Source organism: Schistocerca serialis, chromosome 4, assembly GCF_023864345.2.
Source record: "Schistocerca serialis cubense isolate TAMUIC-IGC-003099 chromosome 4, iqSchSeri2.2, whole genome shotgun sequence".
Lineage (NCBI taxonomy): Eukaryota > Metazoa > Arthropoda > Insecta > Orthoptera > Acrididae > Schistocerca > Schistocerca serialis.
Genome location: NC_064641.1, coordinates 294,373,671 through 294,386,449, shown reverse-complemented (window position 1 = coordinate 294,386,449; position 12,779 = coordinate 294,373,671). Strand labels below are relative to the sequence as shown.

The following is a 12,779-nucleotide window of genomic DNA, read 5'->3' as shown; positions in this document are numbered from 1 at the left end:
AGTGCAGATGTTGTTGAGAGGGTGCAAAATTTTGTGATGGCAGATTGTCATTTGACCGTGCGGGAGATTGCCCAAGAGGTTGGAGTGAGTAAAGATTTTGCATTTGCACGATGATTTGAACATGCACCGAGTGGCTGCAAAATTCGTGCTCAAGCTGTTCTCACCAGAACAAAAAGACCTCCGTTTTGACATTGCACAGGACCTCCTGGACACCACCAACACTGATCCTGGGTTTCTGAACACCGTGATAACTGGAGATGAGTCATGGCTGTATGGGTACAACCCAGAAAGAAAAAGACAGTCATCGCAATGGAAGCATCCCGAGTCTCCAAGGCAGAAGAAAGTAGGGCAGCTGCGAAGCAAAATCAAGATGATGCTGACTGTCTTCTTTGATGTCTGTAGAATTGTGCATTACGAATACGCACCAGAAAGACAAACAGTGACAAAGGAGTACTATCAAGATGTTCTCCGATGACTCGCAGACGCAGTTCGGCACAAAAGACCAGACACGTGGACAGCGAAAAAGTGGCAACTGTACCACAACAACGCCCTTGCACATTCATCCCACTTGATCCAAAATATCTTGGCCAAACATGGAAGTACAGCCATTCACCTAACTCCCTACTCTCCAAACATGACTCCTTGTGACTGCTGGTTGTTTCCAGAATTGAAGACACCACTGAAAGGATCCCATTTTGAGAGTAGAGAAGAGATAATGTGGAACATGACAACAGAGCTGAACATCATTCCAAAATAAGACTTCCAGAGCTGTTTCCAGCAGAGGAAGGATCAGTGGTCTAAGTGTGTGCAAGGACAAGGGGCCTACTTTGAAGGGGATTATGGTCCCAGCCCCATCAGGTATCCGAAATATTTTCTCTGGACAAAGATGGGATACTTTTTAGACAGCCCTCCTACGTGTTAACTATAATTAATAATTTTTCACTTTACTTGGCCATTATCGACATTAGGAAACAGTGGTACAGGTTATTGTTTATCAATGGTCATTGAAATTTGGAACACCAGAAACTGTAAAAACTAACCCAGGCACTAACTTTATGTCAGAGTTCTCGAGGTAATTATGCCAACTAGTACACTTATAGAAGTTATGAACTAATGCACCAGAGCAGCAACTGAATGGCAGAAATGAAAGGGTTCACAAGGCAGTGGGGAAAATGTTAAGTTATGATGTAAATAGTACACATGATAATTGGGACACTTTCCTACCATTCATTGTGGCTGCATACAAATTGAAAATTCATGAAAACATTGGCCTATCTCTCTACAAGGGTTTTTGGCCAAAAGATGCCCTCCCCTTTCAAATTATGCCAACCTACCCTGGGAAAGGCTATACCCTTCACTCAAAATTTTGCTAAAAAGTTACAAAGTATCCAGCATCAGCTTAAAAAGATGAATACAAAGATTCTAAAACAGCAGGAAGGCACCCACAACAAAAAAGTGAAATTGAATAAGCACAGCATCGGGCAGTGGGTAATGTTATCTAGCCTTACATGCTGTAAGGAAAAACTAAAATGTTATTTAGCTTTGTCAAGCACCTTACCAGGTAGTCGAGGTGACAACTCTAGTTAATGTCAAACTACAACTTCCAATCTGAAGTATGGTGGTGCATATGGGAAGACTTTGTCCTTTCCAGGGTAAACTGGATGCAATGCCCAGATTACCAGCAGCTCCTACCAAAGACGGAATGGAAGTGGTTAGAGAAAGGAAGGTAGAGCTAGGAAAGTGGAGCAGGGTGTACCTGCAGTTGTTCTGTCACATTCATATGGCTTAAGACAACAAGGTGGCCTTGCAAGCTAATTTTTGTGTTTTCTGATTAGTTATTAGTGACATTTGTGAGTATATAATATCTTAGGTCTATGTTTGTGTTGCTTTTATGAGAGGGGCTCACATGAAATATTCTTGTTTACGTAATAGGTTGAAAAAATTTAATGTGCAATTTATTTGTGGTGTTAGTGTAACCTCAACACATCTAATTTGGTTTCGAAGGAAAAGACATATTACTGTGGTACATTTATTCTTTTGTTAAATATATGGTAAGTAGTACTGCAGACCTGTAATAGGAAGTGATTTGACATTAAATTAGAGATAGTGTTTTTATAGGTGTCACATTTTGGTGTTTGGGTTAATGATTCTTTATAATGGAGGCTGTCCAGGTCAGTTTAATAATTGAAGCTGATGAGGAATTTGAGGAACTTCTATTGTCCACCATGGGGTACTGCAGTGCTGAGCTAGGCAATCTATTGTCTGCCATACAAACTGCACACAAAGTCCCTAACTTAAGCGAATACACACTGTTTCACTCCGAGAAGCTTTCGACTGAATGTCACAGGAAGTATATTACCTGAGAAACTGAATTCTTTCGAAAGTTATGGTCAGACTGGTCATTCTCAGTATCAAAATCAATTACACAAAAGTGGACGCTTAGTAATAGTAGAGTAGAGTAGTGGAACGACACACATTTTACAAAAGGGAGGGTTCGGAATAAAGTAGAAAACAGTGTAAATTTACCTTGACCTCAAACAAATGTCGATGCAGTGCTGAATGCATGAGTTGGGTTCAATCACTGAAATATGTGAATTACGTCTAGGAATCACTGCCTTGCGCTGAAAATGATGAGCCTGCTCAGCACAGCATTGATAATCCAAGTATGCACAAGCCATGGCACACCACTTTTAAGCACCTTTATGATGAAAAATGAAATGGTGTCACAAATTTGGAGAGCCTATCTGTAGCTGCAGTACCAATGAACTAAGAAAGAGTGCGCACAGTGTATACTACATGACATGCATGTTCTTAACCATGCTGGTGGCAAGTAATGGTTATACTCTAATAAGAATAGCAAATGCTTTGACTTCCAAATGTGCTTGTTCTAAATTATTTGTAAACATAACTGTACATATTATAACACTGACACTTCCTGTGCAAAGAACAAATTAAGAACTTGACCACCAATAGAGATCTTTTGCACCCATACAGGCCAAAACTCATAAATTAAAATGTTTAACATAGAAAACTGAAGATGCTGGATTGTACCACTACTGCATACTGTTGGCCAGTAATAGTGGACCACGGTAGTGTACAGTAGCAGGGCAGTTGTACAGGTACCTATAAGGTTTATCTGCACAGACAAATGAGATGTATTAATTCATAGAGGTGCCAGTTGGGAATAAGCCAAACATATTTAAATTTGTATTATGCTGCATCAATGTAATCTGAGAGGGTGGCAGAAAAATTAAAAATGATGTACCTTCAGATTTTTATACAACACCTCTCTTGTTTTAATACTTGTAACATAGCTCTTGTGTTCTTGTAAGCCGTGGTGTACGGATGTATACTTGTTCTCTAGGTGTCAACAACTAAAAAGTGGATAGCTCGTGAAAAAGAAGTATTTTAGTTCTATGACCTTCAAGCACACCTATTCCTCTCTACATGCATCATGAACTGCTGCAGCAAATCTTTGGATGCAGGGGAATAATCCTCAAGATGATGATTGCCGCATCCCATAGACACTGTCATACTAAGAGGGAGAAGAGGTAATTATTATTAATAGGAAAAGAATTTTCAAGACTAAACATTTCAAGCTCATGCTGCAAAAGATTGAAAGCAGTACCTAGCATAATGTAATGCATGGTGTTTGTGTAAAAGAAGAAAAACTTCTCCAATCGATGTGCGCTGCTGAGTACGATACTATCATCACACCTTTCTCTGTCACCAAGTTAATTGTATTTTTATATGTGTTTCACTAAAGCTGGAACTGAGCCAGTAGGAGCCACTTCACCTATTCAGAGGAAAGATGTTTTGTCCAGTGTCAAGACGAGACAAACACAAAAGTGTAGGGTCTATTAATCATTGGCACTTAGAATGCACAGCAAATGATGGTCCACCTGATGGAAATGGCAGCAAGGGACAGGAAAGGACACCAGGTGCACTCATTGTGTATGCCTGTTGGCCTCATTCAACATGTTGTTGAGGCTATTCCGGGCCATCGAGGGAACAGGGTGTAACCAACTGCAGATTGTGGCACTTGTTGGAACAAACAAAGCCTGTCATCTGGGCTTTGAGGTCACACTTTGGGTCATTGGCTCTGAGCACTATGGGACTTAACTTCTAAGGTCATCAGTCACACTTGGGTCATTCCAGCGACTGTAGGAGAAGGTTGAGAAGACCAGCCTTGTGCATGGAGTATCAATGACGCTCACAATTTGCAGTGTTGTTCCCAGAACTGATTGTGGCCCTTTGGTTCTGAGTCAAGTGGAATGACTGACAAGCTAGGTTGCAACTTCCCGGACTTGCACCCATAAGGTTGAAAACTATAGGGTCCCCATAAATTGGTCAGGTGGGCACAAAACATCAGAGATTGCTACTCAGGTAGCTGACTGTGAATGGGGTGCACACAAGGGTTTTTTATATTAGGCGACTCTCCATCCAATCCAGATAAAGATAGGTGTAGGAAACCCAGAAGTATCAGTGTAAGATCGAAACAAATGTCTCCTACAGGTGACAGGATTAAAACCCTTTCTGGTTAACTACCGAATCATTCACAACAAAGTGCCAGAGTTTGAAGTGCTCATGAAAAGCAGTGAGGCTCACATAATACTAGGTACAGGATGCTGGTTGAAACCTGAATTGGTAGCAGTGAGGTTTTTCTTGAAAATTTTAGTGCATATTTAAAGGACAGGCAAAAAGAAAATGGAGATGGTGTATTTGTCACAGTACACAATAAACTCAAATCCACTGAGATAGAAACTGAACATGCAATGCTTGATGCCTTTCACGACAACCACAGCAGAATATTGTCAAACGATATTTTCACACAACACCCAAAGAAATTCTGGGCATATGTAAAGGCCGTTAGTGAAACCAATGTTAGTGTCAAGTCTCTTGCAAATGAGACAGGAACTGAAATTGAAGGTAGCTAAGCAAAAGCTGAAATAATTAACTCCATTTTCAAATGTTTCTTTACAAAGGCAAACCCAAGTAAATTGCCCCAATTTGATCCTCATACCACTGAAAAGATGAATGAGATTGTCTGGACACAACTCAGTATCAGATTGGGCATAAAATGGTAACTGAATCCTTTGATCACCCACCAGACTTATTTCCGGATGTAACCGAAAACTTTAGAGGAAACCTCAGTTCAGTTGTCCTTAAGTTAACCAGTCACACTGTAATCATTGTGGGAGACTTTAATCATCCAACAATTAACTGGGAAAATTACAGTTTTATTAGTAGTGGGCTTGATAAGACATCCTGTGAAACATTACTAAATGCCTTCTCTGAAAACTACCTAAGATAGATGGTTCAAAACCCAACTCCTTATGGAAATAGATTGGATATAATGGCAACAAATAGACCTGACCATTTTGAGGATGTCCACATAGTAACAGGTATCAGTGACCATGATACAGTTGTGGTAATGGGAGGGAACATCAATTTGTTGTAGAACCTCAGAACACATTCTGAGCTCAAACATAATGAGAGATCTTGAACAGACTTACCTCTTCAATGCCAACCAGCAAGGATTCTGAAAACATCTATCATGTGAAACCGAACTTGCTCATTTCTCACCTGAGATACTGAAAGCTTTGGATCAAGACAGTCAAGTAGATGCAGTATTTCTCAATTTCCAAAAAGCCTTTGACTCAGTATCACACCTATGCTTATTGTTGAAAGTATGGTCATGTGGGTACAAAGTGAAATGTGTGGCTGGATTGAGGACTTCTTGGTAAGGGGGACGCAGCATGTTACCTTGGATGGAGAAGTAACTTCAGTATGTTGGGACTCTTGTTGTTCATGTTGTATATTAATGACCTTACAGTCAATATTAATAGTAACCTCAGATTTTTTGCAGATGCAGTTATCTACAATGAATTACTGTCTGAAAGAAGATGCAGAAGTATGCATTTCAGTACTTGATAAGATTTAAAGTTTCTGCAAAGATTGGTACCTTTCTTTAAATTTTCAGAAACGTAAAATTGTGCAGTTCACAGAACGAAAAACCATAGTATCCTATGATTATAATATCAATGAGTCATTGTTGGAATCAGCCAATGCGTACTCATACTGGATGTAATAATTTGTAGAGATATGAAATGGAGCGATCACATAAGTCTCAGTCAAGGGTAAAGCAGGTGTTAGACTTCAGTTTATTGGTAGAATACTGAGGAAGTGCAATCAGTCTACAAAGGAGATTGCTTAAAAACCACTTGTGTGACTGCTGCTAGAATATTGCTCAAGTGTGTGGGACCTATAAAAAACAAGACTAACAGGTGATACTGAACTTGTATAAAGATGGGCAGCACAAATCGTCACAGGTTTGTTTGATCCATGGGAGAGTGTCACGGAGATACAGAAGGGACAGAACTGGAAGACTCTTGAAGAAAGGCAGACTATCCTGAGAAAGTCTATTAACAAAGTTTAAAGAAATGGCTTTAAATGATGACGTAGGAATATATTACAATCCTCTATGTATTGCTCACATAGGGATCATGAGGATAAGATTAGAATAATTACTGCATGCACAGGGGCATTCAAACACTCATTCTTCCCATGCTCTATATGTGAATGGAATGGGAAGAAAGCCTAATAACTGGGTCAATGGGACATGTCATCTGCCATGCACCTCAAGATGGTTTGCACATTACAGATGTAGATGTGTAGAAGCAAGTTGTGTTCAGTGGCCTGCTCATGAGTGGGGGAGCAGGTTTGTTCCTACTTGGCCATTTGCATGCACAGAGTTATTATGGACTTCTTAGAGGCAATGAGTGGGGCCCCTAGTACAGTTGTTGTGCAGTTATTCACACTTAATTCTTATTTCAACAAAAGGAAACAAAAATTTCAAGATAAGTGGAGGACGAGATGCAATGTATTCCAATGAGACAAAGTCGAGGAAACAAAACATAACGAAGATTAAAATTAAACATCTCATCAATGACAAAGAGCATTAGAGATGAAACACAAACTCGGATTGGACAAGGATGGAGAAAAATTGGCTACGTACTTTTTAGAAGAACAATGGGTTTAGGTAAACCTAAATCTGGGTGGGTCAGAGAGAATTAGAATACTGCTTCTCCTCATCAAGAATTCAGTATGTTCAACACTTGCAAGGATGACAAAAGTATACAAATATTGCACCAACATCTTTATAGATTTATGTCACAACGCAGCCTCTCCTGACCGCTTAGAATGCACCAGTCACATGCCTATAGTGTGACTTCGAGGGGAGGAGGGGGAGGGGGGAGGGGGGAGGGAGAGAGGGAGGGGGGAGGGAGAGGGGGGGAGAGAGGGAGAGGGGGAGAGAGAGAGAGAGAGAGAGAGAGAGAGAGAGAGAGAGAGAGAGAGAGAATTTTAGGGTGCTCAACAGTAAGATTATTAGAATAACTGCTAAAAATAAAGTTCGGAGATGAATGTGGTTAAAACAGTTACAATTAAAAATACCTAAAATATGTCAATCACATTCTCCAATTTTCACCACATTTGCCTACTCTTTACACCCAGTCATGAGGACTGTAAAATTCGTAACTTGACATAGTCACCCTGGTAACATGTTGCACTCTGTGAGGTAACATACTGTGAGTATCTGTATTTGAATCACAAAATCAAACAGTTTACACATATTACCATCACGAAGCCAGTGAAGCAAATCTTGCTGAAAATTACTCAGGCGAAACATATAGTTATCTTCTACTGTAAACTCAGCAGGTTGGCCAGATTCCACAGACACTTTGCATAAGGACCCATCACGGCCAACTTCCTCCCGCAGTTGAGATGCCGCCAGAAATGTCTCATCAGACACACAGTACCAGCCATGATACTGACCTTTATATATGTATCCACCTTTCCTTAAATCATTCTGAAACAATGGAAAAATCATATAATTGTCCATAAGCAAACCACAATAGCTGTATTATATTTCTTTTCTGCCATATTATTTTAAAAACAATAAGTCAATATTACTTTGAACACAAGTTACAAGGCATCTAGACATTCACACCCTATAAACTGTCTGGACTTTGGTAAAACAGCAGTTAGGTAACAAAGATCATTATAAACCATCTACCTAAATATTCTGAATGTTTTAGTTTGATAATGCAAGATAAATTCCATATGTATAATGTGAAAGTCATTTGAATTATCAATGATTGCATCAGACAACACATCTACATACATACTCCGCAAGCCATCGTGCATTGCGTGGCAGAGGGAACCATAAACCACTACAATTTCCTGTTGCAGTAGCAAATGGACCAAGTGGAAAACGACTGTCTACAAGACTGGAGTTAAATGATGTCCATTCATTGTCTAAGTGGGGATGCTAAAAACAGCTTAACTGCTTTTTTCCAGAATAAATATTGTCCTGGCCTTCCTAATGGATTTATTAACTTTCGTAAGCACTGTTGTTATGATAACATCATGCTCACTAGTCCTTGTCTCTACAGTGACACTGTCAATAAGGTCAGGCCAGTTTGCAGCTATAAGGTCTAAAATGTTTCCATTGTGTTTGGGCTGTCTAACTAGTTGTTCAAGGCACTTTCAGGAAACGTGTTCAAAGGTACTTTCAAAGACTGTCTGTGCGTACCACCTGCAGTGAATCCACAGACTTCCTAATCTATACTCAATTGATTACAGTCACTTCCCACTAATACTACATGATTTGGGTATTTCTGTGCGCTACTGAGTGTAGGCTTTCCATAAATGATTCTACAACTGTTAAGGGAGAATCAAGGAACTTAGGCATGCTAATCCTGTCCAGGTAACTTCAGAAACAGGCTCAAGTTTGACCTTGACAGAAACAATATTTTTGTCAACAGCAATGAATGCTTCCATTCACATGGCGTCTAATCTGTCTTTTCAATATATGTTCCATGCCTTGCTAAAAATTTCAGTTTTCTATTTCAGGTTTCAGGCAGCTCTCAGTTCCAAGAATAATTTGAGCACAACTACTTTTCTGAGGGTAGTGAGTTCAGGAACTCTGTTACGAATACTCTGACAATTTACTGTTGAAATTTTGACAGTCAACTACTTTGTACGTGATCTGATTTTGCTCTCTGCTTATTGAGTGATGAGCATTCATCAGAGGACCTCAAACAACTGCATAGCCTAAAAGAAAAAAAACAACCCACAAGCCCTCCAAAAGTACTCTGTTACCCGAGTAGTTACTTCCTTTGTGTAGTGCACCCCTGTCCATCAACGGAGTCCTACAACCCTCCACCCCATAACAAAGATCCAGAAATCTGCAGCCATGACCATTAGAGAATAATTGGAGCCTCTGGTTGAGACACTTCAATCATCTCCAAACCAAAGGACCCTACTGGGTAAGATGTCGCAAATTGTAAGCAGTGCTTGCATCCAGTGAACAAAGCCAGCAGTCCTCACCACTTCTGCCAGGAACTGAAGATGACCTCAGAATACAAGAGATGTGCATCACTGGCGTCGACAAGAGTAAAAACTTGGTGATTACTTCACCCTCCACCCTCGATAGAGCCACCTCCACATCTCAGATGAGCCCCCCCCCCCCCCCAATACTCACACCGAGTGCATTTCAGACCTGGATGCTATTCCAACACTGGAGCTCCTAAAAAAGTAGTAAACTCCTCCACCTGTGTGCCTGCTCAGACCCTGCTGAAGGAGTGGGCCACCTGTCCACTCAAAAAGTGAATGGGCAACACCACATGGCCAGCCTCCACACTGACACATCGCTTCAAGCTACATGACCGCATAACCGCTACCATTCGTTCACAGTGAGTGTAGATCCCATGCTTCAGATACAAAGGAAGGTGCCTCGACAGGGCAGTAGCAAGTAGCAGGAATTGGCTTATTTAGCGTTCATATAAGTGTTGTAGTCAAGTTGAAAATTTGGTTGAGTGTTCTTAGCGCACTTGTTTAGTTAAATCTACCAAATCATTGTGTACAGAATGAGATTTTCACTCTGCAGCGGAGTGTGTGCTGATATGAAACTTCCTGGCAGATTAAAACTGTGTGACCGACCGAGACTTGAACTCGGGACCTTTGCCTTTCGCGGGCAAGTGCTCCACCATCTGAGCTACCGAAGCACGACTCGCGCCCGGTACTCACAGCTTTACTTCTGCCAGTGCCTCGTCTCCTACCTTCAAAACTTTACAGAAGCTCTTTTGCGAACCTTGCAGAACTAGCACTCCTGAAAGAAAGGATATAGCGGAGACATGGCTTAGCCACAGCCTGGGGGATGTTTCCAGAATGAGATTTTCACTCTGCAGCGGAGTGTGCGCTGATATGAAACTTCCTGGCAGATTAGAACTGTGTGACCGACCGAGACTCGAACTCGGGACCTTTGCCTTTCGCGGGCAAGTGCTCTACCATCTGAGCTACCGAAGCACGACTCATGCCCGGTACTCACAGCTTTACTTCTGCCAGTATCTCGTCTCCTACCTTCCAAACTTTACAGAAGCTCTTCTGCGAACCTTACAGAACTAGCACTCCTGAAAGAAAGGATATAGCGGAGACATGTAATGTTTCCAGAATGAGATTTTCACTCTGCAGCGGAGTGTGCGCTGATATGAAACTTCCTGGCAGATTAAAACTGTGTGACCGACCGAGACTCGAACTCGGGACCTTTGCCTTTTGCGGGCAAGTGCACTACCATCTGAGCTACCGAAGCACGACTCACGCCCGGTACTCACAGCTTTACTTCTGCCAGTATCTTGTCTCCTAATTTCCAAACTTTACAGAAGCTCTTCTGCGAACCTTGCAGAACTAGCACTCCTGAAAGAAAGGAGGAGACGAGATACTGGCAGAAGTAAAGCTGTGAGTACCGGGCGTGAGTCGTGCTTCGGTAGCTCAGATGGTGGAGCACTTGCCCGCGAAAGGCAAAGGTCCCGAGTTCGAGTCTCGGTCGGTCACACAGTTTTAATCTGCCAGGAAGTTTTATATCAGCGCACACTCCGCTGCAGAGTGAAAATCTCATTCTGGAAACATCCCCCAGGCTGTGGCTAAGCCATGTCTCCGCTATATCCTTTCTTTCAGGAGTGCTAGTTCTGCAAGGTTCGCAGAAGAGCTTCTGTAAAGTTTGGAAGGTAGGAGACGAGATACTGGCAGAAGTAAAGCTGTGAGTACCGGGCCTGAGTCGTGCTTCGGTAGCTCAGATGGTGGAGCACTTGCCCGCGAAAGGCAAAGGTCCCAAGTTCGAGTCTCGGTCGGTCACACAGTTTTAATCTGCCAGGAAGTTTCAAATCATTGTGTAGTTTCATATTTAACAGGGACAGATTTGCATTTTACTATCCATGATGTGTAAAGTCACTTAGTTGTCTGTCAATTGTTTATTTCTTTCAAATAGTCTTTGTACGTTACTGACAGTACAGTTAGCCCTCTGCCGCCGAGCAGTGTGTCACCAATGCGCAAGTAGCAACATTACTGCATTTACTAGGCAGTCTTGTATTTTAATTGTTTGTTTGTGTGGTCTTCGGTCCTGAGACTGGTTTGATGCAGCTCTCCATGCTACTCTATCCTGTGCAAGCTTCTTTATCTCCCAGTACCTACTGCAGCCTACATCCTTCTGAATCTGCTTAGTGTATTCACCTCTTGGTCTCCCTCTACGATTTTTACCCTCCACGCTGCCCTCCAGAACTAAATTGGTGATCCCTTGATGTCTCAGAACATGTCCTACCAACCGATCCCTTCTTCTAGTCAAGTTGTGCCACAAACTCCACTTCTCCCCAATTCTATTCAATACCTACTCATTAGTTATGTGATCTACCCATGTAATCTTCAGCATTCTTCTGTAGCACGACATTTCGAAAACTTCTATTCTCTTCTTGTCTAAACTATTTGTTGTCCATGTCTCACTTCTATACATGGCTACACTGCATACAAATACTTCCAGAAAAGACTTCCTGACACTTAAATCTATACTCGATGTTAACAAATTTCTCTTCTTCAGAAAGGCTTTCCTTGCCATTGCCAGTCTACATTTTATATCCTCTCTACTTCGACCATCATCAGTTATTTTGGTCCCCAAATAGCAAAACTCATTCACTACTTTAAATGTCTCATTTCCTAATCTAATTCCCTGAGCATCGCCCGACTTCATTCAACTACATTCCATTATCCTCGTTTTGCTTTTGTTGATGTACCATCCTATACCCTCCTTTCAAGACACTGTCCATTCCGTTCAACTGCTCTTCCAAGTCCTTTTGCTGTCTGTGACAGAATTACAATGTCATTGGCGAACCTTAAAGTTTTTATTTCTTCTCCATGGATTTTAATACCTACTCCGAACTTTTCTTTTGTTTCCTTTACTGCTTGCTCAGTATACAGATTGAATAGCATCTGGAAGATGCTACAACCCTGTCTCACTCCCTTCCCAACCACTGCTTCCCTTTCATGCCCCTCGACTCTTATAACTGCCATCTGGTTTCTGTACAAATTGTAAATAGCCTTTCGCTACCTGTATTTTACCCCTGCCACCTCCAGAATTTGAAAGAGAGTATTCCAGTCAACATTGTCAAAAGCTTTCTCTAAGTCTACAAATGCTAGAAACGTAGGTCTATCTTTCCTTAATCTTTCTTCTAAGATAAGTCGTAGGGTCAGTATTGCCTCACGTGATCCAATATTTCTACGGAATCCAAACTGATCTTCCCCGAGGGCGGCTTCTACCAGTGTTTCCATTCATCTGTAAAGAATTCGCGTCAGTATTTTGCAGCTGTGACTTATTAAACTGATAGTTCGGTAATTTTCACATCTGTCAACACCTGCATTCTTTGGGATTGGAATTATTATATTCTTCT

The 12,779-nt window shown here is 41.4% G+C and overlaps 1 protein-coding gene across 1 annotated transcript in view; it reads right to left on the bottom strand.

Moving 5' to 3' along the window:
* LOC126474068 (methionine--tRNA ligase, mitochondrial) overlaps positions 1–12,779 on the bottom strand; it is a 75,543-nt gene that overhangs the window by 49,868 nt on the left and 12,896 nt on the right. Inside the window, exon 3 of the mRNA XM_050101477.1 lies at positions 7,639–7,870. Within this exon, the coding sequence (XP_049957434.1) occupies positions 7,639–7,870 (232 nt within the window). The remainder of the gene's footprint in view (positions 1–7,638; positions 7,871–12,779) is intronic.